This window comes from Narcine bancroftii, chromosome 1, assembly GCF_036971445.1.
Source record: "Narcine bancroftii isolate sNarBan1 chromosome 1, sNarBan1.hap1, whole genome shotgun sequence".
Lineage (NCBI taxonomy): Eukaryota > Metazoa > Chordata > Chondrichthyes > Torpediniformes > Narcinidae > Narcine > Narcine bancroftii.
This window is the reverse complement of record NC_091469.1, coordinates 100,237,365-100,263,710: the sequence shown is the minus strand read 5'-3', so window position 1 is coordinate 100,263,710 and position 26,346 is coordinate 100,237,365. Positions and strand designations below refer to the sequence as shown.

The following is a 26,346-nucleotide window of genomic DNA, read 5'->3' as shown; positions in this document are numbered from 1 at the left end:
TGCCTGGCTGGTCTTATGCTCCCAGCCCGGACCTGGCTGAGAACTGCGCCGTGAGCCCTGATGCCACAAGGGCGTCATGTAGGCCCCAAAGCCTGATGTCTGGTGCTGAGGTTGAGAAGAAACCCCGGACGGCTCCATCTTGGCCGGCTGCCCCACCGCGTGGGTGACATGTGGGGCCGGTTCGCCTGCCTAATGGTGTGGCGCCACACAGCCCACCCCCAGAACTGGTGCCAATGTCCTTCTTTGCCGGGCAGCCTTGCTTCTTGGGCTGAGCCGTGACCACTGGCTTGTTGGGGTCAAGGTGTGCTGGCCTTAATCTGTTCACAGTAAACAGTTCCCTCTTACCACCAATGTCCAGTGTGAAGGTGGATCCTGAACGCTAGATGACTCTGTACAGCCCTTCATATGGTCTTTGAAGGGGTGCTGTGGACGGGCCTCGCCTGATAAAAACATATTTTATGGAATAAAGCTTGCTGGGGATGTAAGAGGCCGGTGTGCCATGTCTGGGTGGTGGTGGGGTTATGAAGGAGTCCAACTGGGCTCGGAGGCGGGGAAGTAAACTGTGCGGTGACTGTTGAGGGTTGTGAGGTGCATTGATAAACTCACTGGGCTGGGCTAGCGGTGCACCGTAAACCAGCACGGCCAATGATGCCTGCAGGTCTTCTTTGGGTGTTGAGCGAATGCCCAGGAGTACCCAAAGCAGCTCATCCACCCAGTCGGGGCCGGGGAGGCGGGCCATAAGTGCCAACCTAAGGTGCAATCGCTCATCCAGTCCATTGGCCTGTGGGTGATAGGCCGTTGTGTGATGAAGCTTGATTCCCAGCCTGTTGGCGAGCTGTACCCAGAGCGCGGAGGTGAACTGCGTGCCTCGGTCGCTGGTGAGGTGGGTCGGGATGCCGAACTGGGCAACCCAACCGGTCAAAAGTGCATGGGAACAGGAGTCCATGGAGGCATCTGGCATCAGAATCGCCTCAGGCCAACGAGTGGTGCAGACTACCACCATGAAAAGGTAACGATTACCTCAGGAAATGGGTAAGGGGCCAACAATGTCCACATGTATGTGGCTGAACCGTTCTCAGATGCGTTTGAAATCCTGCACGGGCACTCTGGTGTGCTTGTGTACCTTGGAAAGCTGGCAATGGGTGCAGGTCCTGGCCCAGTCTGCAATTTGCTTTTGAAGCCCATGCCAGTCGAAGCATTCTGCCACCATATGAACCATGGATCTGATGGAAGGGTGGGAAAGGTCGTGGATATGGTGGAAGACTTGTTTGCACCACTGCTGGGGAACCACTGGTCACGGGGTGCCCATGGAGACATCCCACAGGATGGTATTGTCACCGAGAGGAGTTGGGAGGTCCTGGAACCGCAGGCCCATGATGGCAGTGCTGAAGGTCTGCATCTCTTTGTCGGACTTTTGGTCCCAGGCAAGCTGGTCATCGTCTAAGCCGGGTGTCAGCGAGCAAATGGCCAGTCGGGAGAGCGCGTTGGCGACCACGTTGTCTTTCCCTGCCTTGTGCCGAATGTCGGTGGTGAATTCTGACACAAAGGACAGATGACGCTGTTGGCAGACTGACCAGGGATCTCTAGCCATAGCGAGCAACTAAGTGAGGGATTTGTGGTCGGTAAAGTTGGTAAAAGGTCTCCCCTTCAAGAAATAGCGGAAATGATTCACAGCAAGATACAAGCCCAGCAACTCACGGTCGAAAGCACTATACTTGCGCTCTGGCGGATGAAGAAGTCGGCAGTAGAATGCCAATGGTTTCCACTGTCCGTTAACCTGCTGCTCTGGGACAGAACAGATGGCGATGATAGAGGCATCGACGGAGGGTGCCATATGAAGGTCAGCGCGCGGGTGAGCGAGCAGGGTAGCCTTCGCGAAGGCAACTTTCGTGACTTCAAATGCCCTGCTGGCCTCTGGAGTCCAGGCGAGTGTCTTGTCCTTGGCCGCGATGAGGGCAAAGAGCGGCTGCATGATGCATGCAGTGCCTACAATAAATTGGTTATAGAAGTTGACCATACCCGCAAACTCTTGTAGCCCCTTGACGTTGTCCGGGCGTGAGAACTCCCTGACTGCGGAGACCTTCGCAGCAGGTGGTGTTGCTCCTTCAGCTGTGATGGCATGGCCCAGTAATTGCATGGACTCTCTCCTTTAGGCCAGATTGATCGTTAGGCCGAAGTCAGCCAGTCGGGAGAAGAGGGTGCACAGGTGAGACGTGTTGTGCCAGGTCTCTGCTGGCGACAAGAATATCGTCCAGATAAATGAACACAAAGTTCAAATCCATGCCCACCATATACATGAGGCACTGGAAGGTCTGCGCGACGTTCTTGAGCCAAAAGGCATTTGTAGAAATTCGAAGGAGGTGATGTGGCCATTTTGGGGATGTCCTCGGGGTGCACCAGGATTTGATGATACCTGTGCATAAGGTCAACCTTGGAGAACACCCTCACATCATGCGGGTTGGCGGTAAGGTCCTGAATGCGAGGGATGGGATAACGGTCAGGTACTGTCGCTTCGTTAAGCTGTCGATAATCTCCGCAGGGACACCAGCCACCGGAAGCTTTTGGGACCAGGTGGAGCGGCGAGTCCCAAGAACTGTTGGAGTGTCGAATGATCCCCAATTCCTGCAGATGCGAGAAATCCTCTTTCGCAATCTGAAGCTTATCCGCTGGGAGCCAGCGTGCCTTGGCGTGGACAGGTGGGACTTGGGTGAGGATATAATGAAGCACCCCAAGGCATGATGAGGCAGCGGAGAACTGTGGCTTGAGGAGGGATGGGAACTCATCCAGAAACTCGTCCTTGGGTCCACTGACCATGGCCATCTGCGGCTGCTCTGTGCGGGAGGTGTTGAGGCGAACGGATTGGAAGGTACGGGCATTGACAAGTCATCTACCTCAGGGGTCGACTAGGAGTCAGTGGGCGAGGAGGAAGTCGACACCCGGAATGGAGGTTGGGAGGGACGAAACAGTGAACCTCCACGAACTTCCGCTGGCCAAGCTGGAAGTAGACGGTCTTGTCACCATACATTCGGCTGTACGGAGTGGAGGTCCTCGAGGCTGGATCTGGGACTGGATGGCTGTGGCTGGGATGATGCTGATCTGGGCCCCAGTGTCGACGAGGAAGTGTCGGCCGCTGATTGAATCTCGCAGGTAGAGAAGGCTATGTTCTTAGCCAGCCGCTGCAGCCATTAACAGTGGCTGGCCTGCTCGTTTCCCTGGAACGAGCAGGGCTGATGGCACTTCCAAGCCTTGGCTCCCCAGCGCTGCTGGAAGAAGCAGAGGCCTGAAGTGGATGGCTTGCTTCTGGCCATGCTCTGAGGTCCCTGCAGGGGCCAAGTGTTCCTCCGCAGTGCGGTCATGCTTGGGACTCATTGGACTGTTGAGCCCTCCGGGAATCATTCAAGCCATAGCTCCTGGGGGTCGTCAAAATTCTCCTGGGACAGTAACAGCCGGATGTCTTTGGGCATATAGTCAAGGAAGATGGGCTTGAAGAGTGGGCAGTCGGTGTGCGCATGAGTGCAAGTATCTCATCCATCAACGCGATTGGAGTTCTGTCTCCCAAGGTGCAGCATCTGAGCGGCACGCTGATGCCTGGAGAGGCTGAGGGAGCCGGTAAGCACCCGCTTGATGGTCCAATACTTATCTTCCGCAGAAGGGTGCTGAACGAGGTGCAGCATTCATTTGACAGTGGCCTGGTCCAGGGCGGCGACCATATGATAAAACTTGGTCGCATCTGATTAAATCTGGCGGAGGTGAAACTGAGCCTCTGCATGGCTGAACAAGGCCTCAGGCTCCTGAAATCCAGAAGTCAGGAAGCTTGATGGCTATAGCAAAGTCATTCATATCAGGTTCAAAGGCGCTTGAAACTGTCAGGGTCACCAATGTAGCGACGGCTACTCTGGTTACTGAAAAACTCCACAACCAAACGGGTTGAGTACAGTGAGGAAAAACTGATTTATTGAGGTCTGCCTGGCTGGTCTTATGCTCCCAGCCCAGACCTCGCTGAGAACCGCGCCGTGGGCCCTGACACCGCCAGGGCATCATGTGGGCCCCAAAGCCTGTTGTCTGGTGCCGAGGTCAGGAAGAAACCTTCAACGCTGCCAGCTTGGCCAGCTGCCCCACTATGTGTGTGGCATGTGGGGCCGGTTCACCTGCCTAATGGTATGCCGCCACAACTGTATCATTTTCCTTCTGTATAGCATTTATAGCACTTGCTGATTCTTCAGCCTTCACTTTCCGTGCCAGTACTTTATGCGCCCTTTCTTCTAATTCGTAGTATTTCTGTTTTGTGTTTAATATTGTGAATTTTCTTATTTTCCATTGTTCTATATTTATCCTCTTCCCCAATCTCTGATATTCTTTTTATAATTTCCCTATTCCTTTCTCCAATTTATTTATTTCTACATTAAATTCTCTTTTAAACTTTTTGTAAATGAAATAATTTGTCCTCTTAAGTATGCCTTTAATGTATCCCAAAGAAGAGGTACAAGGACTGCCTAAAGAAATCTCTTGGTGCCTGCCACATTGACCACCGCCAGTGGCCTCAAACCTTGCATCTTGGTGCCTAACAGTTCAGCGGGCAGCAACCTCCTTTGAAGAAGACCGCAGAGCCCACCTCACTGACAAAAGACAAAGGAGGAAAAACCCAACACCCAACCCCAACCCACCAATTTTCCCTTGCAACCGCTGCAACCGTGTCTGCCTGTCCCGCATCGGACTTGTCAGCCACAAACGAGCCTGCAGCTGACGTGGACATTACCCCTCCATAAATCTTCGTCCGCGAAGCCAAGCCAAAGAGAATTTTTTTTAAATTATCTGTTCATCCCAAATTTGTTTCACAAAAAAATTCAATCTGCCCTCTTATAAATTGTCTAAAACCTTCCTTTTTAACAACGTCATGTTCAATCACCACCTATATTTGCTTTCCTGTTTCTCCAATATTTATATTACTAAAGTTAATGGCAAATGATCCAAATGTAACTTGGGTAAGTACTCCTTTTTACTACTCTGTTCTTCAAACTCGATGATAATAAAAACAAGTCTATTCTAGTATGTGAATCATTTTTTTGAATAAAACAAATAATCTCTTTCCTTAGGATTGGACTGCCTCCCCACATCCATCAAATTTAAGTTTTTCATATATGAAAAAGTTAACTTAGCCACCTTAGCTCTTGTTACTGTTTTTGCTGATTTATCGAGAATTGGATCCAAACAAAAATTCAAGTCTCCAGCAATCAATATATTTTGTCTTCCCTCTGCCGCTTTTAGAAACACATCCTTCATTCAGGTCTCATCACCATAATTTGGGGCATAGATATTCATCAACATCCAAGATTCAGAATAAAGTCTGCTGTTTATCATTTCAGATCTACCCTCTTGGTCCACAGAAATATTTTCTTGGTAATCGGAACTTTTTTATTAATTAGGATTGATACTCCCACAGCTTTTGAATTAAATGTTGAAGGAAAGACCTGCCCCTCCCCCCCATAACTACAGTTTATCATGTTCTGCTTTAATATGATGTGTTTCTTTGAGAAATACCACATCAGCTTTTATCTTTTTTCAGTATGTAAGTATTCTTTTCCTTTTGACTGACCCGTTCAACCCATTAACATTAAAACTTATAAACTTCAATGTCTTATCCATAGCAGCATATTATAAATTCTGTGCAGATAAATATATATGTAAACAGTTTCATGATCTGTACCCTCACCCTAAAAATTATGTAACCTTCGTTCTGACAGTGAAGTAGACTGGAAAAAAGCCTGCAAAAGCCTCCAGGGATGAGGAAGAACCCCACCCTAAAGCGCCATCTTGAAAACTAAACTCCCCTACTGACACCATTATCCCCCTTAAACTAGAGTTGTACAGTACTGTTACCTTCAGTACCTTCTTTCCACTATCTGAGCTTCCTGAGAAGTGTAGATAGGATAAAACTTTGCCATTTCTTAATAAAATTAAGACAACCTTCACACAAAAAAATAAAACTTTACTATGTCCATAGAATATCTTATTTACACCAGTCTTTTCACGGCCAAACCTTTCTCGTGTCTATCTTCCTTTTCTTGCACCTCTTTGTAGTTGTTGAATAAACTCTTCTACCTCCTCTTTCAATTTGAAGTATCTTCTGTTACCTTTAGAGATTTCCATTCTCAATGTTGCTGGTATAACATCACATACTTAAAGTTCTTTTCACGGAGCTGCCTCTTGACCACGTTGAACTCTCTTCTGAATTACCGCATTGCTGAAGTCCTGAAAAAACATGATCTCTGCATTGTCCCATTTTATTGGGAAACAAGAATTCTGTGTATTTTCATAAGCAACTCTCAGGATCATCTCTTTATCCATGAAGCTCATAAATCTCACCAAAATGGGTCAAGGGCAGGTTTTACCCATTCTCCTCAGTCCAAGTGTTCGGTGAGCACATTCAATATGGACTCGTGCACCTAGTTCTTTAGTACAAAGGACTTGAGGAATCCAAGACTCGAAGAATTTCACAGCATCTCTGCCTTCAGCACCTTCTCTCAGGCCGACTATTCTCACATTGTTCCTCCAAATGAAATTCTCCATGTGATCCAGTTTGTCCAGAAGGAGTTGCTTATCTGTCGCCCATTTTTCTGCTTGTTTTTTCAATTCTTCAATTTGTTGATCATGTTTACCAAGATCTCTCTCAGCACTATCCATTCTTTCATTTAAATCATTAATAACTTCACCCACGTCTTTCACTGAAGTGGTAAGCTCTTTAATAGCAATCTCCACATTTGTGAAACGTTGTCCCAGACCTCCAAATTCTTGTAACAGAGTTTGGGAAGAAAAGGCATCTCCACCCACACTGTCCATTGGAGCGGCTGGCGAAGCAGGAGCATTTTCCATCATTGATTTTGGCTTTTTTTCAATTCGATCTTCCAATCATCATTCAACAGTTTTCTTCAGAAGATGTCGTCACACTCTTTCCAATCAAAATAATTCTAACAAAACCACTTTTTGTTCGTTTTTTGGCAATGTTTCTCGAAGAAGCACATATGCTCAGCCACCCAGCATGCCCATGCCCACCCCCCACAGGTGGATTGTTGACAAATGGGGTGACTTTCGCTCCAGGGTGCTGACCACATGCCAGAACTTCGTGTCTTCGGCTGTAATTCCTCACAGGCGAACTGCGATTCTGCAAATTACAGCCAGCTGCATGGCTGGTTTGCCCAGAATGGTGGCAAGTGGATGCTTACAGTGTAAACTACCGCGGGAGATCAGTTGGTGGCAGCCACTGTGGATCAGTCGGCAGGATTCATCTTGCTGCATGTTGTGGGTTCTAAAAACATTAGAACCTGTTTGGGCTCACCACTATAGCACTGTTAAAAGCAGAGCTGCTGAAATAAATGCTGTTCACACCAAGCAAATAAACCAGTAACTGCATTTATTCAAACCATGAGCGTTCCTTTTTACGGGAGGCAACAGGCTCATGGGTGTGATTTCATAATGCTGCTATGAAGCCTGGCCGTTTCCCTGGCAATGCGCTCCTGCAGCCTGGAACTTCTGTGCAGTGGGGGGAAGCCCCTGCACCCTGCCACACTGGCTGTTCACTATGGTGATTCAGCCCATCATGTGCAGGGTTGACCCAGCCCACTACACCTTCTTTAAAGCCCAGGATCCAAATGTTTTGGCATCTGCTCCTGCTCAACCACCTTCGAGGCCAACTTGGAGTTGCTAGCAGACATGATTTCATATCAAGTTCCTAATTTATCTATATGGTCATTAGCGGTCTTCAAACTAACCTCTGTAGTTTCCAAATGCTCTTCAATTACTGAAATTAATTGTATGATTTTCAAGCTTAGAATTAATCTCATTGATTTTCTTTCATTGCTGCTGTTATTTCTTGTGTTATCTCCCCTGATTGGTTTTTCAACATATCTGAAATGAAATCTACAGTCAGAGGGGCTGTATCCTCTTTACCATTTTTTGCTGCTTTAGTTCCTCTGGTCATCGTCATTTCCAAAAACAATGATATTAAATATTGAAGGGCAAAGTTTAAACCACTTTGTTTAAAGATTAAAGTTGATTGAGTGAGAAATGTTTCAAAGTTGGCTGGAACACCTAACTACTGCCATCTACGCCATGCAGTCGCCAGCCAGAAGGTCCCAGTGTCTTATACAACACAAAAATCCCAGATTGATGTGGTTACTCGTCATTTATTCAGGGTATTGGTGTACAGCATTAGTCTTTCATGTAAAAGTGTTCAAAGGAAGTTTACCAGAATATCCAGGCCAAAATATATAGACTTGCATTTAATGAAGTTTAGAAGAGTAAGAGGTGACTAGATTAAAATGTAAAAAATGCTGAGGTGTCTGGACAAGGTATATAGAGATAATGGTTGAAAGCAGAACAGGGCAGTTGAAAATAGGAGATTTGTGAAACACAAAAGTATGCAGTTGCTGTGAATGAAGAAGAGCTCAGGCCCAAAATGTTGATTCTATATCTTTACCTCCTATAGATACTGCGAGACCTGCTGAATTTTTCCAGCATTTCTAAATTTCTATTATAAGTAAAAGATTGACCATTTAGACCATAGAAGAGGCCATTTTTTATCTGCTTAGAGGTCACAAATTTTTGGAACCGTCTACTTTAAGGGTAGTTTAATTTGAGTAACTGAATATTTTAAAGACAAAGATAAAGACTTACCTCAGGTAGATAGAAGTTCAGAGGTTATGATAAAATTATCTAAATCTTATGAAATGGCAAAAAAGGGTTGAGAGGCTGAACAGTCTAGTCCTGCTCTAAATACATTTTATACATTTGGAATTAGAAAGACTACTGTGTAGAGAGTGATACTCTCTTCCACAAAGCAAATAATTAGCCCTCAAAGATGTTAGATCTCCAGAAACACTTTGTTGTGTTTCCACATCAACATGAACCAGCCTCTGTTTAGTAATGATCTGAGATTATCTGACAGAAACTAAGTTCTTGAATCATTGAGGACATGAGCCTCAGTGAAACACTAAATCTTGTCTTTCCATCAGAGGTACTACCCCAAGGTCCTAACACTTTCCAGCATTTTCTGCTGAGCTTCAGATTTCCTGCAGCCATATTTTTTTCCCTACTTTGGTAATGTTGCAGATCACTAAATCTTTCCTCCCGCTCAATTCTATTCTTCTTTTTTAAATGAAATTTGACTATTTTCAAATAAAAAGCCTATTGGCTTTTAAGTCATCTTTTTTGCCTAGAGTTTTTATTGAAACTTTTCAGTTCCTTGACGGTTGCCATCCAACTTCAGAACCATGGAGAGATTCACATGCCCTCAAAATGCCCCACACTTTCAGAGCCACATAATTACCAGACCTCCATAATGAGACATTTCCATAAGTGGAAATACCAGTGAGCCAATGAGGATAATTTTTAATTTGTTTTTTTTAAATTTTTCACACTGTGAATGTCAACCAAAATATGTACAAATGTTTCTCATTAAATTTACACAGTGATCTTTTCTCCCTTTTTCCCTCCCCCTTTCCCTCCCTCCCCTATACCCACAACCCCACCCCCCCAAAACCCATTGGTATTCAACACATACAATACCATAAAACCATAAAACAATATCTTCACACAAAGGAAAATAAACAATAAAAATGCGTTGTCTATTTATTACACACTGGATCTAGTCGTTTTATCATTTTCATTTTAGGGGATGGAGGTCCTAGGCAAGCTCTCTCTGATATGTTCCATGTATGGTTCCCTAATTTGTTCAAACATTGTGACTTTATTTTTTAAATTATGTTATTTCTTCCAATGGAATACATTTATTCATTTCCATGTACCATTGTTGTATACTCATGCTCTCTTCCATTTTCCAAGTTGACATTATTTTTTTTTGCTACTGCTAAGGCTATCATAATGAATTTTTATTTTGTGCTTTATCCAATTTGAGGCCTAATTCTTTACTTATGTTATTTAAAAGAAATATCTCTGGTTTTTTTGGTGTGCTATTTTTTTGTAATTTTATTTAGTATATGATTTAGTTCTTCCCAAAACATATTCACCTTCGCAGATGTCCAAGTTGCATGTAATGTTGGATCCCATTTTTAAAAAATTTTTGAGGAGTAATATGTACCCTGTCTAACCAATTATACTGGATCAGACGTAACCTTGTGTTTATTGTATTCTTCATAGTTTCAGAACATAACTTTTCCCATACTTCATTTTTTATCTTTATGTTTAAATCCTTTTCCCATTTCAGCTTAAGTTTATAATTTATTTCATCATTCTCCTTACCTTGCAGCTTAATGTACACGTTTGTTATAAATCTTTTAATTATCATTGTGTCTGTAATCACATAGTCAAAACTGCTTCCTTCAGGAAATCTCAAGTTGTTTCCCAATTTATCCTTTAAATAAGCTTTCAATTGATGATATGCAAACATTGTACAATGAGTTATTCTTTATTTGTACTTCAAATGTTCAAATGTTAACAAATTATTTCCCAAAAAAACAATTTTCTATTCTTTTGCTTCCTTTTCTTTCCCATTCTCTAAAGGAAAGGTCATCTATTGTAAAAGGAATTAGCGGATTTTGCGTTAATAATAATTTTGGTATTTGGTAATTTATTTTTTTTTCTTTCTAAGTGGATCTTCTTCCATGTATTAAGTAAATTATACAATACTGGTGAGTTTTTATATTGCACCAGTTTTTCATCCAGTACCTTCTCCCCTATTTTATCTAGTTCTATCTTAGTCCAGTTTGGTAAAAATCTGATAAATACTTTAATTGGGTGGCTCTATAATAATTTCTAAAATTTGGTAACTGCAAACCACCTTGATTATACCTCTCTGTTAATTTATCTAACGCTATCCTTGGTTTCTTCCCTTTCCACAAGAATTTCCTTATTGTTCTCTTTAGTTCATTTAAAAAAAAAATTCTGTTAAGGGAATTGGTAACATTTGAAATAAGTATTGTATCCTTGGGAACACGTTCATTTTAATGCAGCTCACCTTCCCTATCAACGTTATCGGCAGTTCTTTCCAATGTTCTAAGTCTTCCTGCAATTTCTTTATTAGTGGCTGATAATTTAGTTTAGTCAAATGGTATCGGATTGCTTGTGCTTGCCATTTAAATGGTGATTCTTTTTAAAATTCTGTATAATCTGCGTTACTCATTGGCATCACTTCACTTATCTTTGCATTGATCTTGTACCCCGATATTTCTCCATATTCCTTCAATTTCTTATGTAATTCTTTTATTGATATCTCTGGTTCTGTTAAGTATACTATAATGTCATCTGAAAATAAGCTAATTGTATACCCCTCCTTTATTTTTATCCCTTTTATTTTATTTTCTATTCTTATCAGTTCTGCCAAAGGTTTTATTGCTAAGGCGAACAATGAGGACATCCCTGCCTAGTTGACGTACTTAATTTAAATTGATTCGATACATATCCATTTACTGCTACTTTCGCCAACTGTCCATTATACAATGCTTTAATCCAATTTATATATTTTTCTGGTAGACTGAACTTCAGTAATACTTTAAATAAGTAGTTCCACTCTACTCTGTCAAAAGCTTTTTCTGCATCTAAAGCAACAGTCACTGTTGGTTTCTTTTCCTTGAACTGCATGAATTAGATTAATAAATTTACAGACATTGTCCGCTGTTCGTCTTTTCTTATTAAATCCAGTTTGATCTTGTTTTACTATTTTTGGTACACAATCGGCCAATCTGTTTGCTAATAATTTTGCTATTATCTTATAATCTGAGTTAAGTAGAGATAATGGTCTATATGATGCTGGTGTTAATGGATCGTTCCCCGTCTTTGGTATTACTGTAATTATTGCTGTTTTACATGAATCTGGCAAGTTTTGTGTTTCTTCTACCTGGTTCATTACTTCCAGGAGAGGAGGAATTAATAACTCTTTAAATGTTTTATAAAATTCTATTGGAAATCCATCCTCTCCTTGTGTTTGATTGTTCGGCAGCTTTTTTAACATATCTTGTACTTCCTCTATTTCAAATGGCTTTATTAGTTTGTTTTGTTCTTGCAATTGCAACAGTTCAATTTTAGCTAAAAATTCCTCTATTTTGTCATCTTTCCCCTTGTTCTCAGTTTGATACAATTGTTCATAAAATTCCTTAAAATTTTCATTAATCTCTGTTGGGTTATATGTAATTTGTTTGTCCTTTTTCCTTGATACCGTTCTTTTAGCTTGTTCTGTTTTAAGTTGCCAAGCTAATATTTTATGTGTTTTTTCTCCTAGTTCATAATACTTGTGCTTTCTTTTCATTATGTTCTTCTCCACCTTATAAGTTTGTAACGTTTCGTATTTTATTTTTTTGTCTGCCAATTCTCTCCTTTTCATTATATCATCCTTTTTATTAATTCCTTTTCTGTACTTACTATCTCCCTTTCCAACTGCTCTGTTTCCCAATTGTAATCCTTTTTCATCTTAGTCATGTAACTTATTATCTGCCCTCTAATGAAGGCTTTCATTGCGTCCCATAATATAAATTTATCTTTCACTGATTCTGTGTTTATTTCAAAATGTGTTTTAATTTGGCGACCAATAAACTCCCTAAATTCCTCCCTTTTAAGTAGCATGGAATTTAACCTCGATCTATATGTTCTTGGTGGGATGTCCTCCAGTTCTATTGCTAATAATAGGGGTGAATGATCTGATAGTAGTCTAGCTTTATATTCAGTTTACCTAACTCTCCCTTGTATATGGGCTGATAACAAAAACATATCAACCCTTGAGTAAGTTTTGTGCCTACTTGAATAATATGAATATTCCTTCTCTCTTGGGTGCTGCCTCCTCCATATATCCATAAGTTTAATTTCCTGCATTGATTTAACCATAAATTTGGCTACTTTATTCTTGCTACTTGTCTTTTGTCCAGTTTTATCCAACATTGGGTCCAAATTAACATTAAAATTTCCTTGTGTGTCTGCAATCTTCAAAAAAAAAAATCCTGCATAAACTTTTGATCCTCCTCATTAGGTGCATATATATTGAGCAAATTCCAAAATACTGAGTATATCTGACATTTTATCATTACATACCGCCCTGCCGGATCTAATAATTCCTCCTCTATTTTAATTGGTACATTTTTGTTAAATAGTATGGCTACACCTCTAGCTTTTGAATTATAAGATGCTTCCACTACGTGTCCTACCCAGTCTCTCTTTAATTTGTTATGTTCCTCTTCAGTTAGATGTGTTTCCTGCACAAATGCTATATCTCTTTTTTTTTCCTTCTTCAATAAATTTAGTAGCCTCTTCCTTTTAATGTGGTTATGTATTCCATTAATGTTTATAGCCATATAGTTCAACATGGTCATCTTATATCTTGCTTATATTTCTTTTCCACCTCTTTGCCACCTCCATCTCCCTTTTCCCCATTTTCATCTCTTAGTTTTCTCTTATTAAGCTTAAGGTACAACACATTTAAAACATAAAGTACCCCTGTGGTTCCCACACCCACTAATACCTTAACCCCAAAAGTTCCCTCCCTCTCTGAGTTTCCCCTTATCCCTTGCCGGGCAACCACAACTCCCCTTTTCATTTGGATTGCGATCTTCATCACAGCGTCAACTGATTTTGCAGTGACGGTTCTTCCCTTAACCCCCCCAAGCCCTCCACAGAAAACATTTTTTTAAAACAGATATAACAAAGCTCTCTCTCTTTTTTCCACTTTACTTCCTTCCTTCCCTTCTGTTTTCCTTCTTTAGTTCTTTACATATACATTGTTTTCACATCTTTGTTTATACTTTATCACTGTCCTTCATTCTTATTACACCTCTTCATCTCTTCTTCTGTCCTGCAAATGTTCTGTGAATTCTAGCGTTTTCTCTGGATCCAAGAACATCCTGTTTTGCTCCTTGGATATAAATATTTTAAGCACAGCTGGATGTCTCAACATGAATTTGTAACCTTTTTTCCATAAAATCGTTTTCGCTGTATTAAACTACTTTCTCTTTAAGAATTCAAAACTTATGTCTGGGTAAAAAAATATTTTTTGACCCTTGTATTCCACTGGTTTATTGTCTTATCTAATTTTATTCCTTGCCCGTCCCAGTATGTTTTCTCTTGTCGTACATCTCAAAAGTTTTACTAAGATGGATCTTGGTTTTTGATGTGCCTGTGGTTTCGGAGCTAGTGCTCTGTGAGCCCTTTTTATTTAAGTTTCTTCCTGTATTTCTGTCGTTTCTAGGACCTTTGGGATCTATCCTTTTATAAATTCCTTCATGTCTATGCTTTCTTCACCCTCCTTCAGGCCCACTATTTTTATGATGTTTTGTCTACTATAATTTTTCAACACATCAATTTTCTGAGATAACAACTCTTGCGTCTCTAATTTTTTTTGTCACTTTCTTCCAATATTTCTCTTGTCACTTACTTCCATTTCTATAGCTGTTTCCCGCTCTTCCACATTCTCTACTCTTTTCCCTATTTTTGTCATTACCAGTTCTAACCTTTGCATTTTATCTTCTGTTCTTTTCATTTTCCTTTTAATTGCATTAAATTCTAATGATAACCATTCTTTTAATGACCTCATTTGTTCTTAAAAACTTGATTTATATTCTGTCCATCAGTTTTACCTTCTATTTCTCTTTGTCCATCAGTTTTACCTTCTATTTCTCTTTGTCCATCAGTTTTACCTTCTATTTCTCTTTGTCCATCAGTTTTACCTTCTATTTCTCTGTGAAGATCTTGGTCTTCTTCTTCCTCTTCTTCTGTGTCTATACCTGTGTTTGTGTCTTCTTCTCTTCTTTGTGTCTGAGTCTCTTCTGTTTTTTCCTGTGGATCTGCTTGCATCTCTTTGTTGGGCCTCTTCTTACTGGGTCTCTTGTTGCTGGTCCTCCCCTCTTGGGCTGCTCCTCTGTTGTGCCTCCTGTCATTGATCTTCTTGCCGGTCGTCTCTCTGTCTCTCTCCCATGTTGCTCCCTTCTCTGCTGCCTTTCTCATCTTCCAGCTGAGCATCCTGGTCGGGATTCCCTCAGCTGTTCGCGCTGTGGCTGCTCCTCTGCTGGGCCCCCTCCCATTGATGTCCTCCTTTTCTCTTGTTTCCGTTGGTTGTGCAGTTGCGCACTTTTATTTGGCTCCAAGAACCATTTTTGAAGTCCACCGGCAGATGAGTCGCGACTCCGCAGGGCAGGCACTGACCTCTTGGGTCGGGCGCTCCTCACCACCACAGCGTCCTGTTCCTTCGTGCAGGTAAGGCTTTCTTATTCGGCAATTTTTCTACTTCTTTTACTCCAGTTTTTTTAAATTTTCTCCTTCTTGGATGCCATCCTCCTTCTCTTCTCTGTAACTTTATCTTCTATTTTTTATATTTTATTTTTGTTGTGCTTTGTTTTTTACTAACTTTTTTCCTGTTTTCCTGGAGAGGGCTGGTTTTTCCGACCTGCCACTACTGCATCACGTGACTCCCCCATAATTTTTAATTTGTTGTGAGAGATTGTAAACTTGGCTTTGCTGGTTATAGAAACTATGTAGTTTTGCTTTCTCTTGATTTCTAGAGCAAGTGATATCCATATCAATAATTTTACATTCCTCTTATCAAAGTTAATAGAATGCTCTAGGACCTCGATGTCCATGAACTTCAAATGCAACAATACATACCTGTTACCTACCACAATAAAGGTGAATGTTCCATTTTTCAGCAAGTTGGTACCAAGAGCTTAGGAGAAGAACCCAAGTTGTCAATCCAAGAGAAATTACAGCAGTAGTCAAAGCACATTGTTCAGAGTGTTCAGCTAATGCTTGTGGTGTTTTACCATGACCTGCTAAATCCATTTCCCTGTTCTTTATTTCCATTTTCTTTTCTATATTTCTAATTTCCTATTATCAAAGCTTTCACACTTGGCACCATAAAGGGATCAAGTGTATTGAGGATTGTTATGAACAAGGACAATTTATGGCATTTGAACAGCTAAAAAATTGATATGATTAGTCAAATAGAACTTTCTTCTGCTATCTTTAATTAAGATTTTTTTTAAGAGATAGTTTAGGACCAGCCATGACCCTGCCAATGTGTAGTGACATGGAAGCTCTTCTTTGAAAGGGGATCACAAATAAATTTATATCTAAGATGCATTTCCGATTGCACAGCAATAGCCCAAAACCAGGCTTGTACAAATCAAGGGAAAGGTGGGAGACGGACATGGGGAAAAGGATTCAAGAACAATACTGGTCAAAATTGTGTTCTGATAATATGATATCATTTATTAAGGTCAGATATGTAGATTGATACAATACAATTTTATGCACCAAATATACCTTGCACCAAAAAAATTATACAGTTTAAAATCTGAAATTCCGGACTTGTTTTAGTTTAGTTTATTTTTAATAGCACACTTAAAACAACTCAGGTTGACCAAAGTGCTACACAGATCAAACTTGCATCTGAACTGAAGCAGCTATTTAAAATGCAGTCTAAAACAAGTACCCAAGGTTTAGAATTGTTTGTACAACATGGTATGTACAACATGGTAACAATCAACAATCATCTCAAAACGTTTGTGAATAAAAATACAATGTCAACCTGGATTTAAAAGAGTTAAAGGAAGGGGTTGATTTGGTGGAAGGAGGAATGCTGTTCCACAGTTTGGGGGCTGCAATAGCGAGGCGTGATCTCCCAAGTTGGCGATTTGAGCGCGGAACAACCAAGCACCTTAAATTGGCCGATCTGAGGGGTCTTGAAGTGCAGTAGGGAGTTAGAAGATGGTGATTAAAGAGAGGGATAGTCCATTAAGGACTTTGTAAACAAACTGGAGAACTTTAAAATCAATTCTGAGCCATTCTGGCAGCCAATGAAGGGAGACTAGAATAGAGGTGATATGGTCCCTCTTTTGGCTCCTGTCAGGAGCCTTGCTGAAGTATTCTGAACCAGTTGCAGATGGGATAATGATGACTGACTAATTCCTGTATATAGTGAGTTGAAGTAGTCTAAATTGGAGAAAATGAGAGCATGATCTTTCAGAGACAGGAATGATTTGATTTTGGCAACAGTGCGGAGCTGGAAAAAGCTAGCTTTTACCACTGCATTGATTGTTTGTTAAACTTGAAGGTGGAATCAAATGTCACACCAAGCGATTTGATGTGTGGTTTAATGAGGGTGGATAAGTTACCAAAAGTATTGGAGATAATTTTGGAGGAGTTGAGAGGGCCAAATAGGATGATCTCAGATTTGCCTTCGTTTAGCTGCAGGAAGTTTTGAGCCATCCAGCACTTTATGTCCTCCAGTCAGTTGTTGAGGCTGGTTATCTTTGCTTGGTTGTTGGGCTTCAAGAGGAGATAGAGCTGAGTATCATCAGCACAGCAGTGGAAGGAGATAGTTTTTGAATGGTATGGCTGAGGGGAAGCATGTATAATGAGAAGAGAATGGGGTCCAGAATAGACCCTTGTGGGACTCCACAAGGAAGGGTAGCAAAGGACAATGAAAATTTGCCATATTGACTGAGAAAGTCCTATCACTAAGGTAAGATTTAAACCAGTTCAGAGTTGTGCCATTGACACTAAGGCTTTGCTGGAGATGATCTATTAAAATAGCGTGATCCACAGAATCGAATGCTGCGCTAAGGTCCAGGAGAATTAGAATGGCAGAGTATCCTGAGTCAGTGGCAAGGAGGTCATTGAATACTCTTAGTAAGGTCGATTCTATGCTATGGTAGGCCTTTAAACCTGACTGGAATCTTTTGGATATGTTGTTTTGATGTAGGTAGGGCAAAAATTAGCCAAGAACAACTTTCTCAAGGACCTTTGACAGGAATGGAAGTTTAGAAACAGGTCATAATCTTTGGGTGTGGTGGGGTCTATGTTGGATAAGGGGCTGGACCACAGTATGCTTGAAACAAATTGGAACAGTCCCGGTGGCCAAGGAATTGTTGATAATGGAGAGGATACTAGGACCTGCTGTGTCGAAAACATCCCTCAGGAGGGGAGTAGGAATAATGTGTTGGAGGTGTGGTACAGAAGTTGGAACACTTATACATTCAACCTGGCTATGCATGAAAGAAAGACCCTTTTGGTATGACTTGGCAAAAATTTTGACAAAAATTATAGAGGTGGATTTTCCATTGGAACCAGAACTGTATTTATTGAACAATCTTACGGTTATTGGCACAAAACTATCAAAATATCAAACAGAGTTCCTGAGGAGTGCACGAGCAGTAGCGGGAAATGTATAGCTGTTACATGGAAGTATGACTCCCCCCTACTTATTACTTGCTGGAATGTGGAAATGCAAAGTTGTGCCCCCTTGGAAAAGATAACTTACAATCTTAGAAAGAAATACGACATGTTTGTTAAACTATGAATCCTAGAGGCTTAAGGATATAATTAACTTTCCCGAAAAGGTTTAAATAATAGTCAGGTTAATAGTGTTGAATTCCTGAAGGTCAAAATATGGTCTAATTAATGAAGGCACGCTCAAACACCCCTTCTTTCTTTGGACAATTTTTAAAAATCTTAGCAGTTGGGAGGGAGGGTGAGATGTGGGCAATCATGAGACTGTAATTTTAAAAAACTATTTATATGATATATGTAATTAAGTTCTCTATGAGTCTTGGAAAAAATTTTTTAAAATATTCAAAAGAAATTCAAAGGTTTCCATTAAATCAAGCATCATGTTGTTTTGCTTCAGTCAGTCTTGAACATTTTGGATACCTGCTCAAAGGGTCAGTACGTTCCCACTGACTCTGTTGACAGATTAATCAAGGCCACACAACATGTACAGATACAGAATACAGAACCCTCACAAGAATTAAAAATGAATTGAGTAAGTGACTGGGAGCTCAGTAACTACTGAAACTTCCTGCAATATGAACTACTTCCTTCCTCATCTCATGCATAACCACACACCAATTCTTTATTTTTTCTTTTCTTTTTAAAGTATTTTTATTGATTTTAATCAAAAACATACAAAGGTATACAATACAGTTACACAAACTAAATAAGACATTCTGTTTAACATTTACATAAATTGTAAATCATATCCAATAATTCATATTCTAAATAGTTTATACCTCTTTTAGAAAAAAAAATGCAAAGAGAAAGGAAAGAATAAAATAATAAAGGAGAAAAACTCAAACCCCTTACCTCACTGTGTTGCCAGATGCTATATATGATTGGTATTAAAAGAAAAACGAAGGTTAAAAAAAAAAATTGTGTCTTCAGGATAAACTCAAAATATTAAGGCATGTTGAGCGCTGCAAAGTTTCACACCAATTTTCATTTCCAAATTAGGCTTCCTTATTCACTTAAACCCTACTGAAAATCCAAATCCTGTCATCTTGGTGTTTTAGCCAAGGGACAGATTGAAGCAGACCTCTTAGCAACACGATTAGAGAAAATTCTTACCATCATCCCTCCAGAACTGTGATCTTGCCCTGGTGCATGTGTTGAGAAGTGATTATGCCCAAATGTGGCCATGGGCATGTCATGACTATTGTCAGAATCCATTGACTCGTTCATTTTGAGGGTAGAGAAAACAAGTTCAAGACTGTCCGTGAATGCCTGAGGAAGGAAGCACACAAGTGTTACATCTCTTCAGTGGACATAATGCACACTCCAACTACAATAGGAAATTGAGAAAATTAGGTGGGTTGAGAGGATAAAAGGGGTTCAAGATCATTTTTAGCTCCAAATTGACTGCAGACAGTTTATTCACCAGAATATTAAGCAAGCTGACCAAGTGGTTCAACAGTTTTCAACATAGTTCTTAACAGGAAGCTGGGTTACACCTTCAGCTACATGTTAGTTTTTGGTTATACACACATAAAAAAAATGCACTGCCTTGGAAAAGATATAGAAGAGATGCAGCTAACCAGATGTGTTCCAGAAATCTAGCCAAGCTATTCCAGAATAGCAAAAGTACCCACAGCAATTAATGGTCCGGTGTACAATCAATTATCTCCAACATATTGGAAGAGGTAATCACAAGTGCTACCAGGAAGCTCACACTCACCAATAACCTCTTCACTCATAACCATATAACCGTTTAGCGGAAATGCTCATTCTAGTTGCATTAGGACCATTAGACTACAACTTTATCATAGACTAATGATAATGATACAAACAAGGATACAACAACCTGGTTCCAAATATGGTGAGAATGACCACTCATGACACAAAGGCAGCATTTGACATTAATAAAGCCTGCAGCAATATTATCACCAGATGAACTTCATCAATTCAAAGAGTTTGATGACAACCAAGTAATCAAGAACCATTATGGATGTAGGATAAATTGCCAACTATACCTATGACACTCAGAAATGGTCAGAAAAGAAAACATGATTTTAAACACAAAAGCCTGAAGAGAGAATCAGAAACAGAATGGACCAGAGGGAAGCAGAGGCCACATTGAAAGATGAGGAGCAAGCACAAAATGGCAGAGTTTGGTTGAACCTATTACAGTACAGTACTGAATAGTACCATAGCTGAAGAGTTTCATATTGTAACATCTGTTTAACATTAATCAATTTAATCAACAGACTAAAGTTTCCTGTAAATTCATTTCTGTACCATATCTTGGAAGCAGTTGATCTATTGGCACCATTAATCTATGCTTTGTTTCTTTGCAATGGAGGCAAGAACCTTGATACACAAGCAATGCTGGCAATACTGACTGGTTGTTGCAGCACAGCCTAATTTGGTAATTCAAATGCCCAGGAATGAAGAAGGTAACAAATATAGCTAAGTCCATAACAGGCTCTGACCTTCCATCTATTGCAGATATCTATGAGAGGTGTTGAATCAAGAAGTGAGCCAACATCACAAAGGACTCCCCATTCTCTCTCCCACCCCCCACCTAATCACTCTGGTCACAACCGCTTCTTATTGGCGGCACATTGGAGCAAAGTCCAACACCTCCAGGTTAAAAAAAATTGTCAGCATGTAGGTTTCCACTGGACAACATGCTACAGAATTAAACTGACAATCTTTGGATCTCGCATTCAACAGCTGAGCCCAGAATGGGTCTGAGCCCGGAATGGGTCAGCTTGAATACAACATCTCTAAAGGAAAACGCCATGGCAAAAACCAAACACAGCAAGAGGGCCAGCATCGAAATCAGACTAAAACACAGAGGAAGGAGACCTCCTCTACTGACCATCCTTTGGCGAAAGTAGTCACTAAAAAATAAAACCAACGACCTTAAGACATGGCTGTGATAGGTTATTTGTGCACTGAGACCGAGCCAACAGTGAAAACACTGGATGTAGTAATCTGACCAGAAGGATTTACCATTTATAGATTGGGTTAAAACTCAAATTCTGGTAAAGAAAGTGGGGGCAGTATATGCTCTTTAGTTAATCCTGGTTGGAGCATGGATATTGGGGTTACGTCAACCTTTTAAAATCTATTAAAGAGAGACGTTTCTCCTTACCTTGGGTGTTCTCATTAATAATTCTCACTGGAGCGTATATTCCATCCATTGCACTCATAGAATTGCATTATGTTGATTGCAATCAAGAAACTGCCCAACCTGATGCACTGCATTTCAGAGTTGTAGATTTTTATTCAGCCTGTCTGAAGAAAACCCTGTTCACCCATCTCCAGCACGGAACTTGCTGTATCAGTTTCCAGCTCACTCATCACTGCTACACTATGATAAGGAATGCCTACCATTCTTTCTTGAGACTGAAGTTTGGCACCAGATCATTTGGCTGTGATCCTACTACGTGCAGACAGACAAAGCCTAACGAGAGAGGGTCCAGAGATCAGGAGGTTTCAGGGAACTGAGGAATGGTTATAGGATTGCCGAGAGTCAGTGGATTGGGCTGTGTTCAAGAATTCAGCTGGGGGTCTGAGTAATGACACCAGGACCATCACTAGGCTTTATTAAAACAGCAGTGGATGAGTGTGTTCCCGCAAATCATTCAGGGTTTTCCCCAAGGGGTTACCCTAGATGAACAATGATATCCAGAACCTGCTGCGAGCCAGATCAGATGCATTTAAATCCGAAATTAAGAACACTAAAAAAGGTCCAGGTATAATCTGTGGAAAGCCATCTCCCGGGCAAAGTGGAGATTCCAGTCTGGAATGGAATCTACAAGGGATTCCTGACAGCTGTGGCATGTTTAAATGACAGCCTACTCTAAAGCCAAATTATGTGACTAAAGAAACAGCAAAGTTTCAATTCCAGATGAACTCAATGCCTGCGTTGACCATCAAAACAAGGAGGAACCATTGTGCAATCCCATGACTCCTGAAGATCTTCGACTGTCAGTATTTGTAGAGTACATGGATGATATCATACACAACCATGAGATTATTTTTCCCAGCAGGTGAGGCAGTATACTACTTACTGACAGTGCAAGAAAAACAGACTCAATTTACACATGTAAACAAATAAAAAATGTAAACATACTGACTGTGCAATGTGGAGAGGGATAAAGAAATTAAAAAGGTGCACAAGTAAAAGTCTGTAAATAAGTCCTTGATTTAGTTTATTGTTGAGGAGTCTGATGATGGAGGGATACCAGCTGTTCCTAAACCTGTGTGAATCTTTTGGAACCTATACCACTTTCCTGATGGCATAAGGGAGGCCTTCAGGAGGATGAATCCAAGGACACCAGACGGTGTACCCAGAAACCTGTGCTAACCAACTGGCTAGTGTGTTCATAGATATTTTCAACTTCTCACTTTGACAGTGTGTGGTACTCACCTGTTTTAAACAGGCTTCAATGGCACCAGTGCCCAAGAATTGTGGTATCCTGCCAAAACGACTATTAACCAGTGGCACTTGGATTCACAGTGACAAAGTATTTTGAAAGGCTGGTGTTGAAGCATATCAGCTCCTGTATGAATGGTGACTTGGATCTGTTACAATTTACCTCCCATAGCAACAGGGTCGATGGCAGTTGCCACATCATTAGCTCTTCATAAAACTCTGGAACATCTGAACAGCAAAGATGCATAAACAGGATGATGTTTATTGACTACAACTGGGCATTCAACACTATCATCCCCTCAAAACTAATCAGTAAACACCAAGGTCAGGGCCTCAAAACCCATTTGCAATTGGAGCTTGGATTTCCTCGCCCCTAGATCCCAGCCAGTTTGAATTAACAAAAAAACCATTTCCTCCACAATCTCCATCAGATCTGGAGCACAACAGGGATGTACTTGACTCCTGCCCTACTTTATCAATGCCCATGACTTGCTAAGAGCAGCAACTCCAATACAATGTACAAGTTTGCGGATGAAACCATACTAGTGGGCTGTATATGTGATGAGTCAGTATACAGGAGGGAGATTGAAAACCTGGATGAATGGTGTATCACTCATTGTTCACAAGACAAAGGATTGATCTTAGAACTTTCGGAAAGGAAAACAAGAGTTCTTTGATCCAGTAATCATTGGAGATCAGAGGTGGATAAGGTCAGCAACTGCTCATTCCTGGGTGTCACTATCTCAGAGGAATTGTCCTGGACCCATCATATAAATGTGATTACAAAGAACTCACAATAGCACCTCTACTTCCTCTGGAGCCTGTGGTAGCTCAGTAAACCTTGGCAAATTACTACAGATGTGGGGTGGAAAGTGTGCAGACCAACTGCATCACAGCTTGGTGTGGGAGCACAAGACCTCAGCGAAAAATCCTGAAAAAGGTAGTGAACCCAGCTCAGTTCATCAGAGCCAAAGCTTTACCCACCATTGAGCATATCTGTAAGGAATGTTGACATTGGAGAGCAACATTAGTACCCACTCCGGTGGGTGGGCAGCTGGGGCCAAAAGTAAGGGAGTCAACTTTTACATAGTATCGACTATTACACGTGTATATGTGGTATATGAATCATTCTTGTGTCACAAAATAGCTTGCCTGTATTATTGTAATGCCATCTTCTTCTTGCACTAATAGTAAGTATATTTATGAAATCTCTGCACACAGAAAGTGATAATGTATAATTCGGGTTTTTTTCTGAAACAAGGTACCTGTTTGGCTACAGCAAGCAAGAATTTTGGTGTATTTGTACATTGTACAATGTATCTGACAATACATTTATTTCACAAATAACTTTGGTATAAAGTCAGCACAACATTGAGGGCTGAAGGGCCTATACTGTGCTGCAATGTTCTATGTTCTTAACTTTGGAGTATTTTCAGTGATTTATCAGAAAATCTAAAATGCACTCATAGAAAAATAGGAAAGTCTTAAAAGATGTTATTTCCTGGTCATCTTTTCCTCTTCTCCACCTCCACTAATTTGCCTGGAGATTAAGCAGAGACGGGCAATTTATTTTGCTCTCTTGACCAGCCCAAATTGAACCAATTAAGGGGTGGGCCCATATTTTACAATTTCACCCCAGGGAGTACAAAATATGCCTGAAATTTAGGTCCACAATACATGGAAACTTACTTGCATTAAATATTACATCACAGCAACCAATCAATTTTAACAATTTCCAACAATTAGGAGTTCCACTCCCCAATCCAATTTTGAGATGAGAATCTAAAGTACAAAATATTCTCTTCAGCAGATTCAGACTGAATTTTTTTGTATTCCTAATGCTGTTAATTGGCAATGATTCACCTATTTGACAAAATAAAATTGGCTTTTTAGCCTTGGGGTTCCACTGATATTTGAAGTTAAATCAGGTTTCAGGAGGCAGTGGAGCACAAATCAAATTTAGAGCAAATATGATGATCAGAGCAACTTGTTTACAATGGCAACTAATATGATTATAGCAGCAACCATTCAATGCAGAGATACAATAAACACTTGTTTGCTGGAAAGATTGTTAGAGGATTAGCTTTGGAAAAACATCCATTCTGCCTCCTTTCCACTCCACAAAAGCCAATTTTTATAAATTTATTAATTTATTAATTAAACAATAAAATACCACTTGGTCCCATTCTTACATTCCATTGAAATATAGGATTAGCATCTTCATTGTTCTGTACATTTGGATAACCATCTGAAGATTGGAATAACAAAGCAGTAAAACATGATTCAAATAACTGACTGAAGGTGCAATGACATTTTTTTTTTAAACACACCTAATAATGATACATACTTTAGAGATGTACTCACATAATTCAGGAACAAAATGTTTCATGTCACTATTTAACATTTATAACCCAAAGTACAGGAGGACCTGAAGCTCTGCACTCTAGCATTTTATTTCACCATTGCTTTTACAACTCTGCAGATATACAGGAAGGTGAAGTAGTTCCAATGTCTCAATGTATGCACCATAAATCCATTTAGGCACTTTAGAAACATGGTTATCCTTTTAATGCTGAGAGAAAAAGATCACTTGCACAGAGCTCCATCACACAGCAAAGAGGTAACAGATCAACAGGCTGCTTTTTTTTTAATTTTTAAAAATTTTTAATTTTTCACACTATAAACCATATTGACCAAGATACATACAGACATTTTTCTTCTTAAATATAGAGTGTCGTTTTCTCCCCCTTTTTCTCCCTCCCTTCCCTCCCTCCCTCACCCCCTTCCCCATTTATTTGAAGTTCAATCTATAAGATACATTAAACCCGTTAAACAATGTTGTCACTTAATAAAAATAAACAAGAAATTTTACTGAGTCAGTTCTTTTCGTTATCTTCTCCTTCTGTCATTTTAGGTGGAGGAAGTCCATGGTAGGATTTCTCTATTGTGTTTCATGTATGGCTCCCATATTTGTTCGAATATTGTAATGTTATTTCTTAAATTATATGTTATTTTTTCTAATTTATTCATTCCTATATACCACTGTTGTATTCTCAAGTTGTCTTCTAATTTCCAGGTTGACATAATACATTTTTTTGCTACAGCTAGGGCTATCCTAACAAATCTTTTTTGTGCTCCATCCAAATCGAGTCCAAATTCTTTGTTTCTTATATTACTTAGGAGGAAGATCTCTGGGTTTTTTGGTATATTGCTTTTTGTGATTTTATTTAATATCTGGTTTAGATCTTCCCAAAATTTTTCCACTTTCTCACATGTCCAAATTGCATGAATTGTTGTTCCCATTTCCTTTTTACAGCGAAAACATCTGTCTGATACTGTTGGGTCCCATTTATTTAACTTTTGAGGTGTGATGTATAGCTGCTTGAGGGATTTAAAAAAAAAGGTAATTGTGGATGCAGTTAAGGGTTGCGCCTTTATATCTGAAAGATGGTTATCAGATTTATTTTGTTTGAGGTGAGGTATTGCATTTTGGAATGCCAAATCAAGGTAGGACATAAATTGTAGAGTACTAAAAAATGCAGTAGTAGAGGGATCTGGAAATACAGGTACATAATTTCCTGAAAGTAGCATTAGAGGTAGGTAAGAGTCGTAAAGAGAGCTTTTGGCATATTTTGGCCTTCATAAATCAAAGTACTGTATTGAGTATAGGACTCCAGATGTTATGATGAAGTTGTACA

At 40.3% G+C, this 26,346-nt stretch overlaps 1 protein-coding gene across 5 annotated transcripts in view; it reads right to left on the bottom strand.

Moving 5' to 3' along the window:
* slc31a1 (solute carrier family 31 member 1) overlaps positions 1-26,346 on the bottom strand; it is a 122,593-nt gene that overhangs the window by 17,364 nt on the left and 78,883 nt on the right. For 3 of the 5 annotated variants that reach the window (XM_069933876.1, XM_069933880.1, XM_069933890.1), the window contains exon 2: positions 19,333-19,488. In XM_069933876.1, coding sequence (XP_069789977.1) covers positions 19,333-19,446 — 114 coding nt within the window. In that variant the 5' untranslated portion in view covers positions 19,447-19,488. Of the gene's footprint in view, positions 1-19,332; positions 19,489-21,361; positions 21,448-26,346 lie in introns of those variants that run through there. The other 2 variants (XM_069933900.1, XM_069933872.1) reach the window with 2 other exon arrangements.